Source organism: Triticum dicoccoides, chromosome 3B (genome assembly GCF_002162155.2).
Source record: "Triticum dicoccoides isolate Atlit2015 ecotype Zavitan chromosome 3B, WEW_v2.0, whole genome shotgun sequence".
NCBI classification, from domain to species: domain Eukaryota; kingdom Viridiplantae; phylum Streptophyta; class Magnoliopsida; order Poales; family Poaceae; genus Triticum; species Triticum dicoccoides.
The window spans coordinates 368,920,239-368,934,981 of record NC_041385.1 but is presented as its reverse complement, the minus strand read 5'-3'; the positions used below and the strand labels follow the sequence as shown (position 1 = coordinate 368,934,981).

General features: G+C 46.7%; 1 protein-coding gene and 1 long non-coding RNA gene across 4 annotated transcripts; both read left to right on the top strand.

Annotated features, from left to right (window-relative positions):
- The first annotated feature begins 323 nt into the window (after positions 1 to 323).
- Positions 324 to 2,501, top strand: LOC119281288. 2 transcript variants are annotated; one of them, XR_005138358.1, is made up of 3 exons: positions 324 to 439; positions 785 to 1,797; positions 2,461 to 2,501. It is a non-coding gene; the product is annotated as an uncharacterized LOC119281288 (long non-coding RNA). The 2 variants fall into 2 exon arrangements; XR_005138357.1 differs by lacking the exon at positions 2,461 to 2,501 and having other exon boundaries at positions 785 to 1,893.
- Positions 2,502 to 5,538: 3,037 nt separating this feature from the next.
- LOC119281287 (tol-Pal system protein TolA-like) lies at positions 5,539 to 6,237 on the top strand. Of its 2 annotated transcripts, XR_005138356.1 has the most exons (3): positions 5,539 to 5,643; positions 5,722 to 5,994; positions 6,077 to 6,237. XR_005138356.1 is itself a non-coding variant. In XM_037561841.1 (2 exons), the coding sequence occupies exons 1-2, from the start codon at positions 5,694 to 5,696 to the stop codon at positions 6,118 to 6,120; spliced, it is 345 nt and encodes a 114-aa protein (XP_037417738.1). In that variant the 5' UTR covers positions 5,540 to 5,693; the 3' UTR covers positions 6,121 to 6,237. The 2 variants fall into 2 exon arrangements, 1 of the variants encoding a protein (XP_037417738.1); XM_037561841.1 differs by having other exon boundaries at positions 5,540 to 5,994.
- The last annotated feature ends 8,506 nt before the right edge of the window (positions 6,238 to 14,743 follow it).

The following is a 14,743-nucleotide window of genomic DNA, read 5'->3' as shown; positions in this document are numbered from 1 at the left end:
ACCTATAGTATTATTTTTGCTATCCGAGGTGGTAATATTTATAATTATTTTTTTTTAGATACATCCATTTCTGCGACGAGTAATTCCGAACGGAGGGAGTATAATTCCGAACGGCTTGTGCATTGTGTTGGGCCATGGGCTGTAGAAGAATGGCACGACCTTGGCCTAAAACAAAAACGCATTGCCTGAACGTACCTGAACACGCATGGCGTATGACATTGTCGGTCTTTCGCTCCGGCTTCTATCCAGCGTCGCCGCCGCCGCCGCCGCCCCCGACCCCGACTCCGCTGCCTCCGCCGCCCACCCCGCCGCCACCGCCGCCCTATTCTCCTTCCCCTTCCCAACCAGCCCCAGTCTTCCCCGGTGGCACCAATAAGTAGACATGGGTTTCTTTTGGTACTGCCACCGATGGTCTAACAAGGGAGTCGATTGTGTTCATGTAATTTTCTTTTTATTTTCTTCCCAGCTCAGGTGCAAGGACTAGATTGCTTGCTAGATCTTCCTAACTCAACCACTTGATGTTAAACTCTGTATGTGTATAGCTAGATTGCTTGCTAGATCTTGCTTTATAAATTATTCATTGCATGTTATACAGAGGTTTCGTTTTGAATTTTGTTTCAGATTTTAATTTTTGTTCCAGTTCTTTTTTGTATAGATAATGTGTATGCAGTTTAAACGATGATTATGACATTGCAAGGCATTGTACAGATTGTATTTAGAATTTATTTTTTCCAGTTTGGTTAAGAGTTGTTACCTGATACACCTACGTGCTTTTCAATTGCAGGTCCATGAGGCAGTTCTACCTCTCTCGGTAGTACAAAAACTTTCTCGCCACAAATCATGCAAGTGATCCTCATCGACTATACATTTATAGTTTCTTCACAGTTCAGTATATCACGTATATTAGGATGCTAACGCCACTCATGAGTTGGATGCTATAGCGTAAGGAAAATTGATAGCCAGGCATGATCATCCATCCATCAATTTTGTTTGCTTTTTCTTCTGTTGTTAGTTTCTACTACTTTGCTAGATAAGTGATGTCTATCTGAAGCTGTGAACCTTAGGAACCTTGATCTTAATATTGGTGTTTGCGAATTTTGAATGAAGGTCATGCAACCAGTTTTCTGAATAAATTTGTTGATGAGTGTGTTGCATTGTTGATTTCATGGTTATTCTTCAATTTGGATGCATGGCTATTCTTGGGTTTGAGCCATAGGCATGCAGCAATGAATTCTAATTTCATTGATGCTGAGAGGAAAGTTCTGACCTTGGGCTTCATCCATGTGAGGGAGGATTGGATATAGAATGAATTTCCTGGGATTTTTATTCATTCTAGCAGGGTTCAATCTTTTAATGAAAACCATACACATCAATTTTGAATAGAAATCTTATCCCAATATTTTTGACCACTACTGTACTTCGATTTCAATAACAAAATTTGGTATCTCTAGGATTCCTGATTAGCCCTCGGACAAGATGGATTTGCAATTTACATGGCTTTACCTATTTCTTGAACTGAATAGGGTGAATTGTAGCAAAAACATGAACAATAATGTGTTCATGATGGTATAGCTACAATATGTATGTTTTGCCTTTGTAAAAGGTATCTGGCACAATAAACTAAAACACATGGTTTCTTAGTTGCCAGTCTATATCTCAAATGCTTTTTGAGTTTTATGTTTTGATAAATGCATTGTCATCGATAATTATTCTTTCTAAGTAACCTCCTTAATTTTCAAGCTAACAGAGCAGAAAATGTCTATTGTTCAGGATGACCAGAAATCGCGACAAGAGCTGGTAAGTGCGTTCACAACTGCTACAGTTCTGCACTAATGTTGTATTCTACGATATTATATTCTTGGAAAATAATTCAATCGTTTATTTATTTGTTAACGATTCCATCTCAAAGGTGACTCAAGGAATTGTTTATCTCTGTTATTGATGTAATGTTCAACTGATTATAGAACTGGTCTTTTTTATGTTCACTACAATCATGAATGAAGGAAAATGTATAGGATAATCCTAACCAAGAAGACTTTGATAGCACCATTGGTTTTTTATATGTGCCAATAAAATCATTATGTGTAACAATTATTCAGATTTCTCAAATTCGTTCTCTGTTGGAGATAGTCATGACTCACTAGAACATGTAGTGATTGATAACTGTTTGCTGTCTTGTCTAAATCTGATGTTAGTGTCTAATAAATTAGTTCATTCCTTTTTTCTATTATATGACTTTCCTTGGTTTCATCGATTTGTTGACATTTTTTTCTATTCTATATTAAGTTCTTTAAATGAACTAATAATCTGAATTTAGTGTTGTTCACCCAAAGTAGACATCATATCTCATGCTCCAAACTAGCATCCAAATTATTTTTCCTTTAATTGGTCCATCAATTTTTTCTCCCGTTGCAACGCACGGGCTTTTTGCTAGTTACTAATTAACATGCATATCTATAGTGCCATGTGTCGGTGTCAAAACCGGCGGATCTCGGGTAGGGGGTCCCGATCTGTGCGTCTAAGGCTAATGGTAACAGGAGGCAAGAGACACGATGTTTTACCCAGGTTCGGGCCCTCTCGATGGAGGTAAAACCCTACTTCCTGCTTGATTGATCTTGATGATATGAGTATTACAAGAGTTGATCTACCACGAGATTGTAGAGGCTAAACCCTAGAAGCTAGCTTATGATGATTATGATTCTCCCTCTAAGGACTACACCCTCCTGTTTATATAGGCACCAGAGGGGGCTAGGGTTTACACAGAGTCGGTTACAAAGAAAGAAATCTATTATTCGGATCACCAAGCTTGTCTTCCACGCAAAGGAGAGTCCCATCCGGACACGGGATGAAATCTTGAGTCTTGTATCTTCACGGTCCAACAGTCCGATCAAAGTATATAGTTCGGCTGTCCGGATACCCCCTAATCCAGGACTCCCTCAGTAGCCCCTAAACCAGACTTCAATTACGATGAGTTTGGCGCGTAGATTGTCTTCTGCATTGCAAACGGGTTCCATCTCTGAATACTCCAAAGTAAACCCCGAACACTTAAATCGTGTTCGGATCTGCAAGACGATCATCACATGCCATCACGGGGAGAATGATATTCCACAAATATAACCTGCTGACATCTTTAGATAACATGACATAGCACCATGGTCGAGTCAGTATTGAACCGTCTTTCCACAACCAACCACTGCACGTATTGTGAGGTGGTTTTCCGGGCACGTCTCGTCGAAGCAGAGATCGTGTTCCCCTTATCGCGGAGTTTTCATTAATACGGGCACGGGTAGCCCAATCGCACCGTCAATCGCGGCGAGTAGGGAATGTGTGGGTTCCGCTAGGCAAGTGGGGAGGCGCAAAAGCTTTTATCGCCTCCATAAAGAGATAAGGTCTCTTCCTCTTTACCCACGCCTTTCCCTTCCGCTCGTCCATTCCCCTTTACTCGAACCCTATCGCCCAAGCGCTCGTCTTCTCCACCGAAGAGAGGTTCTCTGAAGATGTCCAGATCCGGAGCATGAGGCAAATGGATGGCCTCTACCGTCCAGGAGAAGGATATCAAAAAGCTCCGATAGTCCGGGTACCCGACCAAGAAAATCGGCCACCGCCTCCCGACGGCGGAACGGATCATCCCCACTCCAGAGCCCCACGAAAGGGTCGTGTTTCTTCCTCATTTTGTACGCGGGCTCGGGTTTCCCCTCCACCCATTTGTTCGCAGCATCATGTATTGTTACGGGATTGATTTTCATGATCTGTCCCCTAATTCTTTCCTCAACATCTCGACATTTATCGTCATGTGTGAGGCCTTCCTCCGCATTTCGCCCCACTTCGGCCTATGGCTGAAGATCTTCAATGTGAAGCCCAAGGTGGTTAACGGCGAGCAAGATGCCCAAGGTCACATGGCCGACGGGTAGCTTCAATGACTCCGTCAAGGAGTGGCAGCAGCAATGGTTCTATATCATCGAGCCGCGCGGTAAAAAGTGGGCCGCTGCTCCTGAATTCAGATCCGGAGCCCCACTGCGGCTCACGTCCTGGCCCAAGAAAGGCCTGAACTGGTCCTCATCCGATGAGCTATCGGTGCTCCAAACACACGTCTGAGCGTGGTTGACAAGGATGTCAAACTCATCAATGTAGTCCAGGTCATGTTAGTTCGCCTGTTTCTCCCTTGCCAGCACCGAGCCTGTAATTTGTGGGAATACGACTCGACCGAGCATCAGACCCTACGGGAGCTCTACGGCTCCTCGCACAAGGACATCTGGAGGGTGTTCTTCAAGTCCGGCAAACCATGGTCGGGCTCCGCCGAGGACCGCGGGTATCAACTGTCCCGCTCCGCAAGTCCGGTAAGTCATCGCCTGTGTTTTGTCTATCCATGTTTAGCTAGCGTATCCTGAGGAAGACGCCTTATCGAGCTTTCTGTAATTATCCCAAGAATGGACAAAGAAGGTGGGGCGGATTCACTATCTGGCCCCACTGGCGGAGGAACCGGCGGGACCTCTTCTAACGAAGATGCTGGTCCCAGCGCCTTACGAGGCGTCGTAGAAAGAGGCCTCCAAGAAGGTCAAAGAGACCCGGAGCGGCCTCCGTCGCCGCGACGCTTCGAACACAAAATCCGAAGACTACAGCGACCACTCCTCCTCCGAAGACGAAGAGGAGGAGGAAGAAGACGAGTCCTCCATGGGGGGAGGGAAGAAGAGTACGACCTCCTCATCTCTGGAGGCCGAATCGCCAAAGAGAGGGAAAAGTTCCCTCCGGAGGCATCCACCGAGGCTGCCAATAGCAGCCCGGAGTGGGATCCCAGGGCCCAGCCCCTGGTAAAGTCGTGAGTACATGAAATCCGAACACACATACGCGCCCGGGGTTATTAGGATGTGGTAGTTTAACTGTCGCCATACTTTGTGCAGCCCGACAAGGTCCCACGCCGGACAGTCCTCATCGGAGGATTCGCTGAGCTCAGATGCCCTGGAGAGCGAGACGCCTCTAGAGGCCCCTTCCCCGAAGCCTAGGCGCGACACCGAGGTGTCGTCTCAACGGGACCCGGACCAGGGAGGGCATATCCCTGGGGCCGGATACACGGGAGTAGCGGTTCCCATGGTCGTGGACGGCGGGGGTGATCTTAGATTCGGCCCGCACCCGGACACGGTCCTGGAGACCTTTAAAGCTCCAGGATCGGGCAAGCAGCCCCCCTTTATAGAGAGAGGCAAGCCCGTTCCGCCAGCAACCTCTATCCAAGCAGAGTTGCCGGGCGGTCTATCGACAGCGCTAAATAGTGCGTCCATCGTCGATGAGCATCGCGCCCTCATGGGCACGGTGATTGAAAAGATTCAGTCCGCTGAGAGCGTACTGAATGAATCCTGCCTTAGCCTTATAAAAGGCTTTGAGGTATGTTTTTAAAAACCTTTGAAGGGTTGTCATAGTATGAGTAGTAGCCCCTGATGCACTGTCTGGTGAAAGAGAAAGAGCCGGACAGGGGATCAAATTTCCGCTTTGCAGGAGACTCAGTTAATGACGTATATTCCTTTGTTTGAAAACAGGCGTCTGTAGCGACGACCGCTTCTCATAATGCAGAGGTGTCCGGACTAAAGCGAAGTCTGGAACGGGCCAAAGAAGAACTTGGCCGCGTGAAGAAGCAGTTGGCGGACAAGCAAGGTATGTCGAAACCGTTTGCTCAGTTGAGCACGAATTAGTAGTTGTGCCGGATGAAAACATTTGTATTGTATGCTCTAGAAGCGAGTGCCGAAACTGAGGCACTAAAGAAGGTTGTGGCCGAAGCCGACAAGAAGGCCGCCGCCGAGCAGGCTCTTCGCGAGAAACACGAGGCCAGGGTCATTGAAGCTGAGCGAGAGCTCCAGGAGGCCGTGAAGAAAAGCGAGGCCTTGGAGCAGAGTCTAGCAGGGAAAGAGTCTGAACTCGCCCAAGTTGTCCAAGCCGCAGATGATGCTCGGGCGGAAGCCCGAGGTGCACTAAAGGACATTCAGGAGGCACGGAAGGTTGCGGCTGGTAAGGCCCTTTGTACTCAAAGCAATTTTTACATAGTAATGGGAGGAACTCTAAGCGACAAGCTGAATTCTTGTTTTGCCAGGGGCGTTTGCGGACCTGCCGCGCAACATATCTGATGCTGCCTAATTCTATCGGGCTGAGGAGAAGAAGTCTACGGAGAAGCATTTCTGGTCACAGTATTTGGCGCCAAATTATTCGGTGCCCTTTATCGATCAGCTAAAGCAGCTGGTCGAACTGCACTAGGCGGCCGAACTAGCCATGAAGGACTTAGTTGTCCGGCTGTGGCCCGCTGAGCCAATTCCAAGCAGTTACTTCAGACTCGTGAAGCAGATTGTTGGTGCTTGCCCTCGGCTCGACGTCATTAAGTGATCGGTCTGCATAGAGGGTGCACGCATGGCGTTTGCCCGTGCGAAGGTGCACTAGGGGAAGCTTGATGCTGAGAAGCTGATGACTGAGGGACCGCTGGAGGGTAAGGAGCATCGCAAGCCCGAATTATACTATGAAGGTATTCTGAAAGGAGCCCGCCTTGTGGCGGATCAGTGTACGAAAGACATTATATTTCCCTGAAGGCAGTCATGTTGTCCTTTGTAATATGGGATATTGGCACTTTTATTGTTTACTGCCTGTTATATGGACATTTTTTCTTCCTGTGCGGCCGTTGAGTATATATAAATCCTGAGAGTTAGCCAGTCGTCAGCTTCTGCCCCCACATAAAAAGTACGGGGGTGTTCGGGACATACCTGAACGCTCTTTGTCCCATTTTTGGGTCCTTGAAGGAGGTGTTCATCATCGCGAACTAGGCAATCAGACTATAGGACCTTATCACTCTCACTTAGCCATAGGAATTCGAGTATGGTGGGCGCAGCCCCTAGTGTTCGAAAGACCGTACGAGGGGCTCTAACGGCGCCTGATCGGAAGACCGATCCATCGCACTTTGCATTTATAATGGCATTATGCCGAATAAATCTTTAAAGATTTTACAACCTCTCGAACAGCTGACCAGCTCTCGCTGTATCATGACAGTCAGTTTTCGGCTTTCTCTACTGAGGTGCTCGTCCGGAAGAACCGGGACACAATCGTAGTAGTTCTCCCAACGCTACCTTAGCCAATGGAGCGGAACGTAAGGTACCAAAACATGGGAGCCGGGCAAACCCAACCAATGACCCAAGACATGATTCGGAGCTGATGCATATAGTGCTATAAGTTCGGGGTGCCGAGCGACCGAAAATGTGGCCGAACTTTGTTGCCATATTATGAGTATTATGAAGCCCCTGGCATAGTGGGGGCATGACACTATGTGCGGGTGCCGTTATGACGAAGGAAAGAGCGTTAATGAGGAACGACGGCCGGTGAGTTATTTTAGTCTACGTATTGTAGTAGAGTGACACGTCTATGCGTATGAGTACGGTTTATGCGTATGAAAAGAGGTGTGTTGGCGGAACCTGTCATGGCCGGACTGAAGGAGGCTGTGTGTGGATCTGAAGTGTATCCGGACTGTCTCCTTGGGGGGGGGGGTACTTGTGTGTTCCTGCCTTGTGCGCCCGAGCTGGTTCCATGTCGCCAGTCCTGTTCTACGCGAAAGTTAGTCTGCAAAGACAAATGCTTAAGGGCAGTTGCATGTCATATTGTGGTTGAACCGCGGGTGCCTGATCGGAGCCTGGGCGAACCAGGCTATCATGCCATAAAGTAGCTCGGACTCCTCAGTTGGTGTCCAGGTGGTTGGCTGCCGAATCGAAATTTCATAAATGGGCACAACTCACTATTCCAGCGGCAGTATGATTTCCACTCTAAGGGTGGAGTTCGGCCTTGCCCATAATTGTGACTATGTCACGCGGGTTTGGCCTGATGTTGTACCCCGTTGGGTCTAGCCAACGCGGTCCGTCCCGATAGTATATGGTAGTTTATTGTACAAGGGGACAATGCCGAAGACTTATTCTTTGGCATGGTATTTGTTTGGTGATCCGAAGACAACCGCTAGGGTTGTGGGCCTGTAAAACTTGGCCTTTGCACCTGGCATCTTTTAGAAGATCTTTATTGATGGGTTTATGCCCATAGGGGTTCGTGTGAAATGGAACCCACAAACTATTGGGTCGATGGTAAGTGCAATTAAATTGCTATGCTTGAATGTTGTCCGGACGGTGGAATTCCCTCGCCGCCTGCTTCCCACTCGAGCCGGACATAGTTCGGCCAAGATTCTCCTGACAAAGAGAGAGACTTTAACGAGTTCAGCATGTCGCCCAAGGGCGAGTGCTGGAAGATATCCGCAGCGGTGAACTCCATTACCGAAGCCCAACCAGATTCGGCGGGCTCGGGGACGCACGGACTGGAACCTACAGCCGGACATTAGTCCGGGGGTCCGGTGTCACAGGCTTCCTTGGGGGTGAAGCCGGTGTTCGACTCTATCGCCGATGAGTGTGTGGCCTCCAGGGCGGGGTCCATCCACCCGTCCTCGGACGACGCGATCGGCCCCGGATTTATGTCTGGAGCTCCTGCAGGTGCGATATCCCGAGTATTGTCAGACATCAGGTCTAAGCCGTGCTCGCCGTGACTGTTCGGCGCTCCTGGCATAGGCCCGAGTCCGACGAAGATCAAGTCTCTGCGGACATCGGTCGTGTAGTTCAAGTTTCCGAACCTGACCTGATGGCCAGGGGCGTAGCTGTCGATCTGCTTCAGATGGCCAAGCGAATTGGCCCGCAGTGCGAAGCCGCCGAACACGAAGATCCGTCCGGGGAGAAAAGTCTCACCCTGGACCGTGTTGTTGTTGATGATTGAAGGAGCCATCGAGCCTTGAAGCGACCACACAGAGGAACTCTCAATGAAAGCACCAATGTCGGTGTCAAAACCGGCGGATCTCGGGTAGGGGGTCCCGATCTGTGCTTCTAAGGCTAATGGTAACAGGAGGCAAGGGACATGATGTTTTACCCAGGTTCGGGCCCTCTAGATGGAGGTAAAACCCTACTTCCTGCTTGATTGATCTTGATGATATGAGTATTACAAGAGTTGATCTACCACGAGATCGTAGAGGCTAAACCCTAGAAGCTAGCCTATGATGATTATGATTCTCCCTCTAAGGACTAAACCCTCCGGTTTGTATAGACACCGGAGGGGGCAAGGGTTTACACAGAGTCGGTTACAAAGAAGAAAATCTATTATCCGGATCGCCAAGCTTGTCTTCCACGCAAAGGAGAGTCCCATCCGGACACGGGACGAAGTCTTGAGTCTTGTATCTTCATGGTCCAACAGTCCAGCCAAAGTATATAGTTTGGCTGTCCGGATACCCCCTAATCCAGGACTCCCTCATCATGTACCAACGAACTATGACTAAATTAGTAACCAGCAAAAAATACCTAATTCTGTGAATCTCTGCTCCAGTTGCTAATGTAAACTATGTATAAGAGTACTTCACAGAAATTTAGGACATCACATGATGCACACTCACGTACAAGAACACCTAATATACATATAAGAGAGGGATTGAGGGATTAAAAGATTAGGTGTATGTATATACGACGTACAGAAACACCTAATATACATGCTCCAGTTGTCGTCTGTCTGGTGTGGCCATTACCTTCTCCAAGGTCACGCAGCTCACACTCCTCATCGTGATCTACGACTGCCTCCCGGCACACCCATCCCGCCGTGCTTCTGGTTCTCGGCACAACAGCGCTCCTGTATGTCGAGCTGCGCCGCATCGCAGCTCGGTGCGTGGAGAAGCCAAGATGAAGGGGTCGTGGGGATATGGAGTTGGACCTTTGGCTGCTAAAGTGCTAAACCTCTACTAGACGGGCCGGCAGCAGCGACGACTAGGGCTGTGGGGGGAGTAAGTCAAGGAGACAGAGTAGCTTAATAATGGGGCGTTTAACGAGGAGATAGAAGAATGAGAAGCGACAGTGCAGTAAGATACAGTGAAGGAGAAATTTCATGGTTTATTTTTCATTTTTTATACAGAAAATTTATGTTGGAAGGTGGGACAGTGTGGATCACTGAATTTTGCCCCACATGTCATACTATCGGGTCGGGTTTGGGTATATCCACGGATACATAATTATATCCATGCCCTACCCATGAATAATCGGATCGGGTTCGGGTGTTGTCCATGGACATAAAAACGTACCCCAACCCTATCCATTCGGGTCGCGTATCCACGGGCATCCATGTCCATGAATAAAATTGACATCCTTAACTAAGCCCATATAGTAAGCAGCGGAATGAAGACTACACTAGGCAAGCATTAGTCAAGCATACAATACAGTGAAAGCATGAAGACTAACTGCAACTAGGAAGACAAGATCAATATGGAAGATAGTACGAAGCTAAACAGATATAAGTCTTCACACAATGAAGACAAATGAATCAAGCAGGCAACCAATGACTTCACGAAGACAAATTGCAACGTAAGGATAGAGGTGGATAGAACTAGTTGCTTGGTGAAGACAATGATTTAGTAGACCAGTTCCAGTTGCTGTGACAACTGTACGTCGAGGCTGAGATTGAACTCAGAAGACTGTGTCTTCACCTTATTCCCCTTGAGATAAGGACACCCAGTCCTCGCCCAATCACTCTGGTAAGTCTTCGAGGTAGACTTCCAAACCTTCACAGAGTTCGTTCACCGGCAATCCATAATGACTCTTGGATGCTCAGAACACGACGCCTAACCGGCTGGAGGGTTCACAGTCCTCAAGTTTAACAAGTCTTCAGATCACTTGGACAGAAAGACTTCAGTGATGCGTAACACTCTTTGGCTCTGGGTGTTTTGGGCTTAGTCCTCGCAAGGATCTCTCTTTCAAATGCTTCAGAGATGGGTTGCTCTCAAACGACAAAAGTCGTGCACTAACTCTAAGCAGCCACCAATTTATGGTTTAGGGGGTGGGCTATTTATACCCAGGAGGCAACCCGACCTGATATGTCTGAAATGACCCTAGGTCACTAAGGAACTGACACGTGTCCAATGGTTAGATTTCAAACACACGCGACAACTTGGCTTGGGCTACAAGCAAAACTGACTCATCCAGCTATGGATAAGGTTTGCTCTCATTGTCTTCGCTCGAACACATAGGATTTGGTTGAGCATCACTTCAGTCACTCTGACTTTCTTCACTTGGATCCCACTTAACAGTGCGGTGGTTCCTATGACTCAATAAAGAAGAAAGGAAACTACGAAACAGTTATATCTTTGCACTCCATAGTCTTCAAGTGAATGTCTTCACACGTCATAATCTTCGTCGTGAATGTCTTCACGAACCACAAATGTCTGCACACATTTTTAGGGGTCATTTCTATTAGGTAAACCGAATCAATGAGGGACTTCTACCTGTGTTATCCTGCAATTCTCACAAACACATTAGTCGGCAATACTCCAAAACCAACTAGGGGTGGCACTAAATGCACTTACAGGGTCGGGGCGGCGGGGCGGGCCGGAGCGGCTGGGCAGCGCAGAGCGGTTCGGCGTGGCGGGACGGGGCGGCCGGGATGGGGCGGCGGCGGCGCGGGGTACTGATGAGGGGAGGGAGAGAGAGGGGAGAGAGAGGGGTAGGGCGAGAGCGTTTGGTTAGATAGGGCACAACTCTTTGCCGTCCGCTAGCAAACGGCAAAGAGCCTAGCTAACGGACATTAGTTTGGCCACTTTCTTTTCCGTCTGCTAGCGGACGGCAAAGATTCTTTGCCATCAGCTAGCGGATGGCAAATAAAGTGGCTGTTAGGTGGCTCTCGCTAGCAGGCCACCCTGCCTCTTTGTTGTCCGCTAGACGACGACAAAGATTCTATGCCGCCAGCTAGCTGACGGCAAAGATGTGGCTGACGGCAAACACTTTCTTTGCCATTAGCTCCTTCTTTGCCGTCAGTTTTCTTCAAGCTGATGGCAAAGACCCTCTTTGCCATCAGCTAGCTGACGGTAAAGAACCGGCTAACGACAAAGATCCTGATTCCAGTAGTGAGTGATTCAAAGCAATAGTCTATAATTTGATATAAAGACATCAATACTCAGGCATCCCAACAAACAATGTCTTTCAAAATATTAATGCCAAAAAATGCTATCCCTACAAAATCATATAGTATTTTCATGCTCAATCTTCTTAACACAAAGTATTTATTATGCACAAACCCGATGACAAGCCAAGCAATTGGTTCATACTTTTTAACGCGCTTCAGCTTTTTCAACCTCCACACAATACATGAGCGCAAGCTATGGGTATAGCACTATGTGTGGAATAGAATACTGTGGTAGAGATTAGTTTGGAGAAGACAAAAAAGTAAGAAAGTCTCACATCGATGCAGCTAATCAACAGGCTATGGAGATGCCCATCAATTGATATCAATGTGAGGAGTAGGGATTGCCATGCAACAGATGCACTAAGAGTTGTAAGTGTATGAAAGCTCACATGGAAACTTGCTTGCTCATGAAGACCTCGGGCATTTGAGGAAGCCCATCATCGGAATATACGAGCCAAGTTCTATAGTGAAACATTTCCACTCGTATATGAAAGTGATTACATAGGAGACTCTCTACATGAAAAACATGGTGCTATTCTGAAGCACAAGTGTGGTATTTGCATGCCCCTTCTCTCTTTTTCTCTCATTTTTTCTTTTTTTTCTTTTTTTTGTTTTTCTTTGGCTCTTTTTGGCCTCACTTTTTTTCTTTTCTTTTACTTTTTTTTCTTTTTGTCCGGAGTCTCATCCCGACTTGTGGGGGAATCATAGTCTCATCATCCTTGGGCTCTAATAATGAATAATGATGATCATGACACTTCTATTTACTTACAACTCGATACATAGAACAAAGTATGACTCTATATGAATGCCTTTGGTAGTGTACCAGGATGTGCAATGATCTAGCATAGCAAGGATATCAAAAAACAGACAAGCCATGGAAATATCGTGCTAGTTATCTTATGATCATGCAAAGCAATATGACAATGAATGTTCAAGTCATAAAAAAGGGAACAGTGGAAGTTGTGATAGGGGCGAGGGTCCCGATCTTTCGATGAGATGATAACTATCGATTTGGTGGAGCTGACTTTGACGACCCGACTACAAACGTGCACGACATTGCGTCTTAGCAATCGCTAAACCAACTTCGAGAGGTTATTGACCACGCTGGAGCACGATCAACCTGACCACGAAAGTCTATTCCTGCAAGCAATCGAAGAACAAGCAAGAATATGATAAAGCAATCTGAATATTGCATATATAGATGAAGAATTGATAAAGGTGGGAACCCGAAAGCGGTAATGGCCTGGTTGTTGGACACAAACGAAGTACGTGAAGTTGCAATGGCTAACTTTTAACTAAACAAATCCCAAGGAAAAAGCTACTAGATGGATCTACTTATATAGGAGCAAGGGGTAGCGGCCAAGGAGGTGGGAGGACGTCCCGAGGCATCCTAAAACTAACCCTAGGTCGTACAAGGCTCCTGGGCCCAAGTGGAGGTGATGCAACACCTTTGGACTTGTAGTTTGACTCGGATTCTACTGCATCGTCAGATTGTTTCATCGATAACTCAATGCTCCGGACGAATTTTAAGGTGAATCCAATTGGGTTGGAAAGAGCATGAAATCTACTTTCCGAAAAAAAGAATCACCCAATTCGGAGTCCGTATGAAAGATTTCTTGGCATTTTGAGTCCGATATGTCTATGAAGTCCGAATCTGAATGCAGAACGTGAGAGACTTGGACTCTATCTTCTCTTGGCCCAAAAGTGACGCGAGAGGACTTTTTGAACAACACCTAAACATCTCCTTTTCCCTTCTCTTCATATGTGGATTATACAAATGTACCGTACACCTGCAATTAGAAATGACACAAAAGTTTGTGAAGTATTTTTGTCCTGGATGACATAAATAAATTATTGCATAGTTTGCATTAGAAATCACCTCACAAATATACATGTATGCCATATTTTTGGTTGTATCCAACGTAGTCATGTCCTCATCAAGTCGCATGACAATATATCTCAGAATGGCTATGGAAATGCCATAATAGGTAGGTATGGTGGCCATTTTGAGGAAGATATAATAAGGCTTATGTGTGATAAAGCGTATCATATCATGGGGTTTGGATGCACCCACGAAGTTTGCACCACATCTCGAGGTGAGAAAGGGAAATGCATGGTACCGAAGAGGCTAGCAAATTGCGGAAAGGTAAGAGTGCGTATAATCCATGGACTCACATTAGTCATAAAGAAATCACATACTTATTGCAAAAGTTTATTAGCCCTCGAAGCAAAGTACTACTACTGAAAGTGCTAGTTATTGACTAGAGGGGGGTGAATAGGCGATTTTTATGAAAGTCTTCATAACACGGGGGTTTTGAAGACAAACGGCAGCAATGAACCTATTGATATGCAGCGGAAGGTAGACTATACTAGACAAGCCATAGTCAAGTAAGCAATGAAGTGAAAGCACGGAGACTATTAGTAGCTAGGTAGTAAGGATAGGATGGAAGATAGTATGAAGCCAAACAGCAACAGTGATCACATAGTGAAGAGAATCAGATCATGTAGGGAGGCAATGACTTCACAAGGACAAATTGTAAGTAAAGAGAGGTAAAGGATAGAACCAGTTACTTGGAGGGGACAAGGATTTGTTGGACCAGTTCCAGTTGCTGTGACAACTGTACGTCTAGTTAGGGAGGCTGAGATTCAACTCAGAAGACCGCGTATTCACCTTATTCCTTGACCTAAGGACACTTAGTCCTCGCCCAATCACTCTGGTAAGTCTTCAAGGTATACTTACAAACCTTCATAGACTTCATTC

Excerpts from the sequence above, each read along its gene's own strand:
- LOC119281287 (XM_037561841.1), top strand. The coding sequence starts at position 5,694 with ATGAAAACATTTGTATTGTATGCTCTAGAAGCGAGTGCCGAAACTGAG. Across the intron at positions 5,995-6,076 it reads GGCACGGAAGGTTGCGGCTG|GGGCGTTTGCGGACCTGCCG; the intron begins GTAAGGCCCTTT and ends TTGTTTTGCCAG.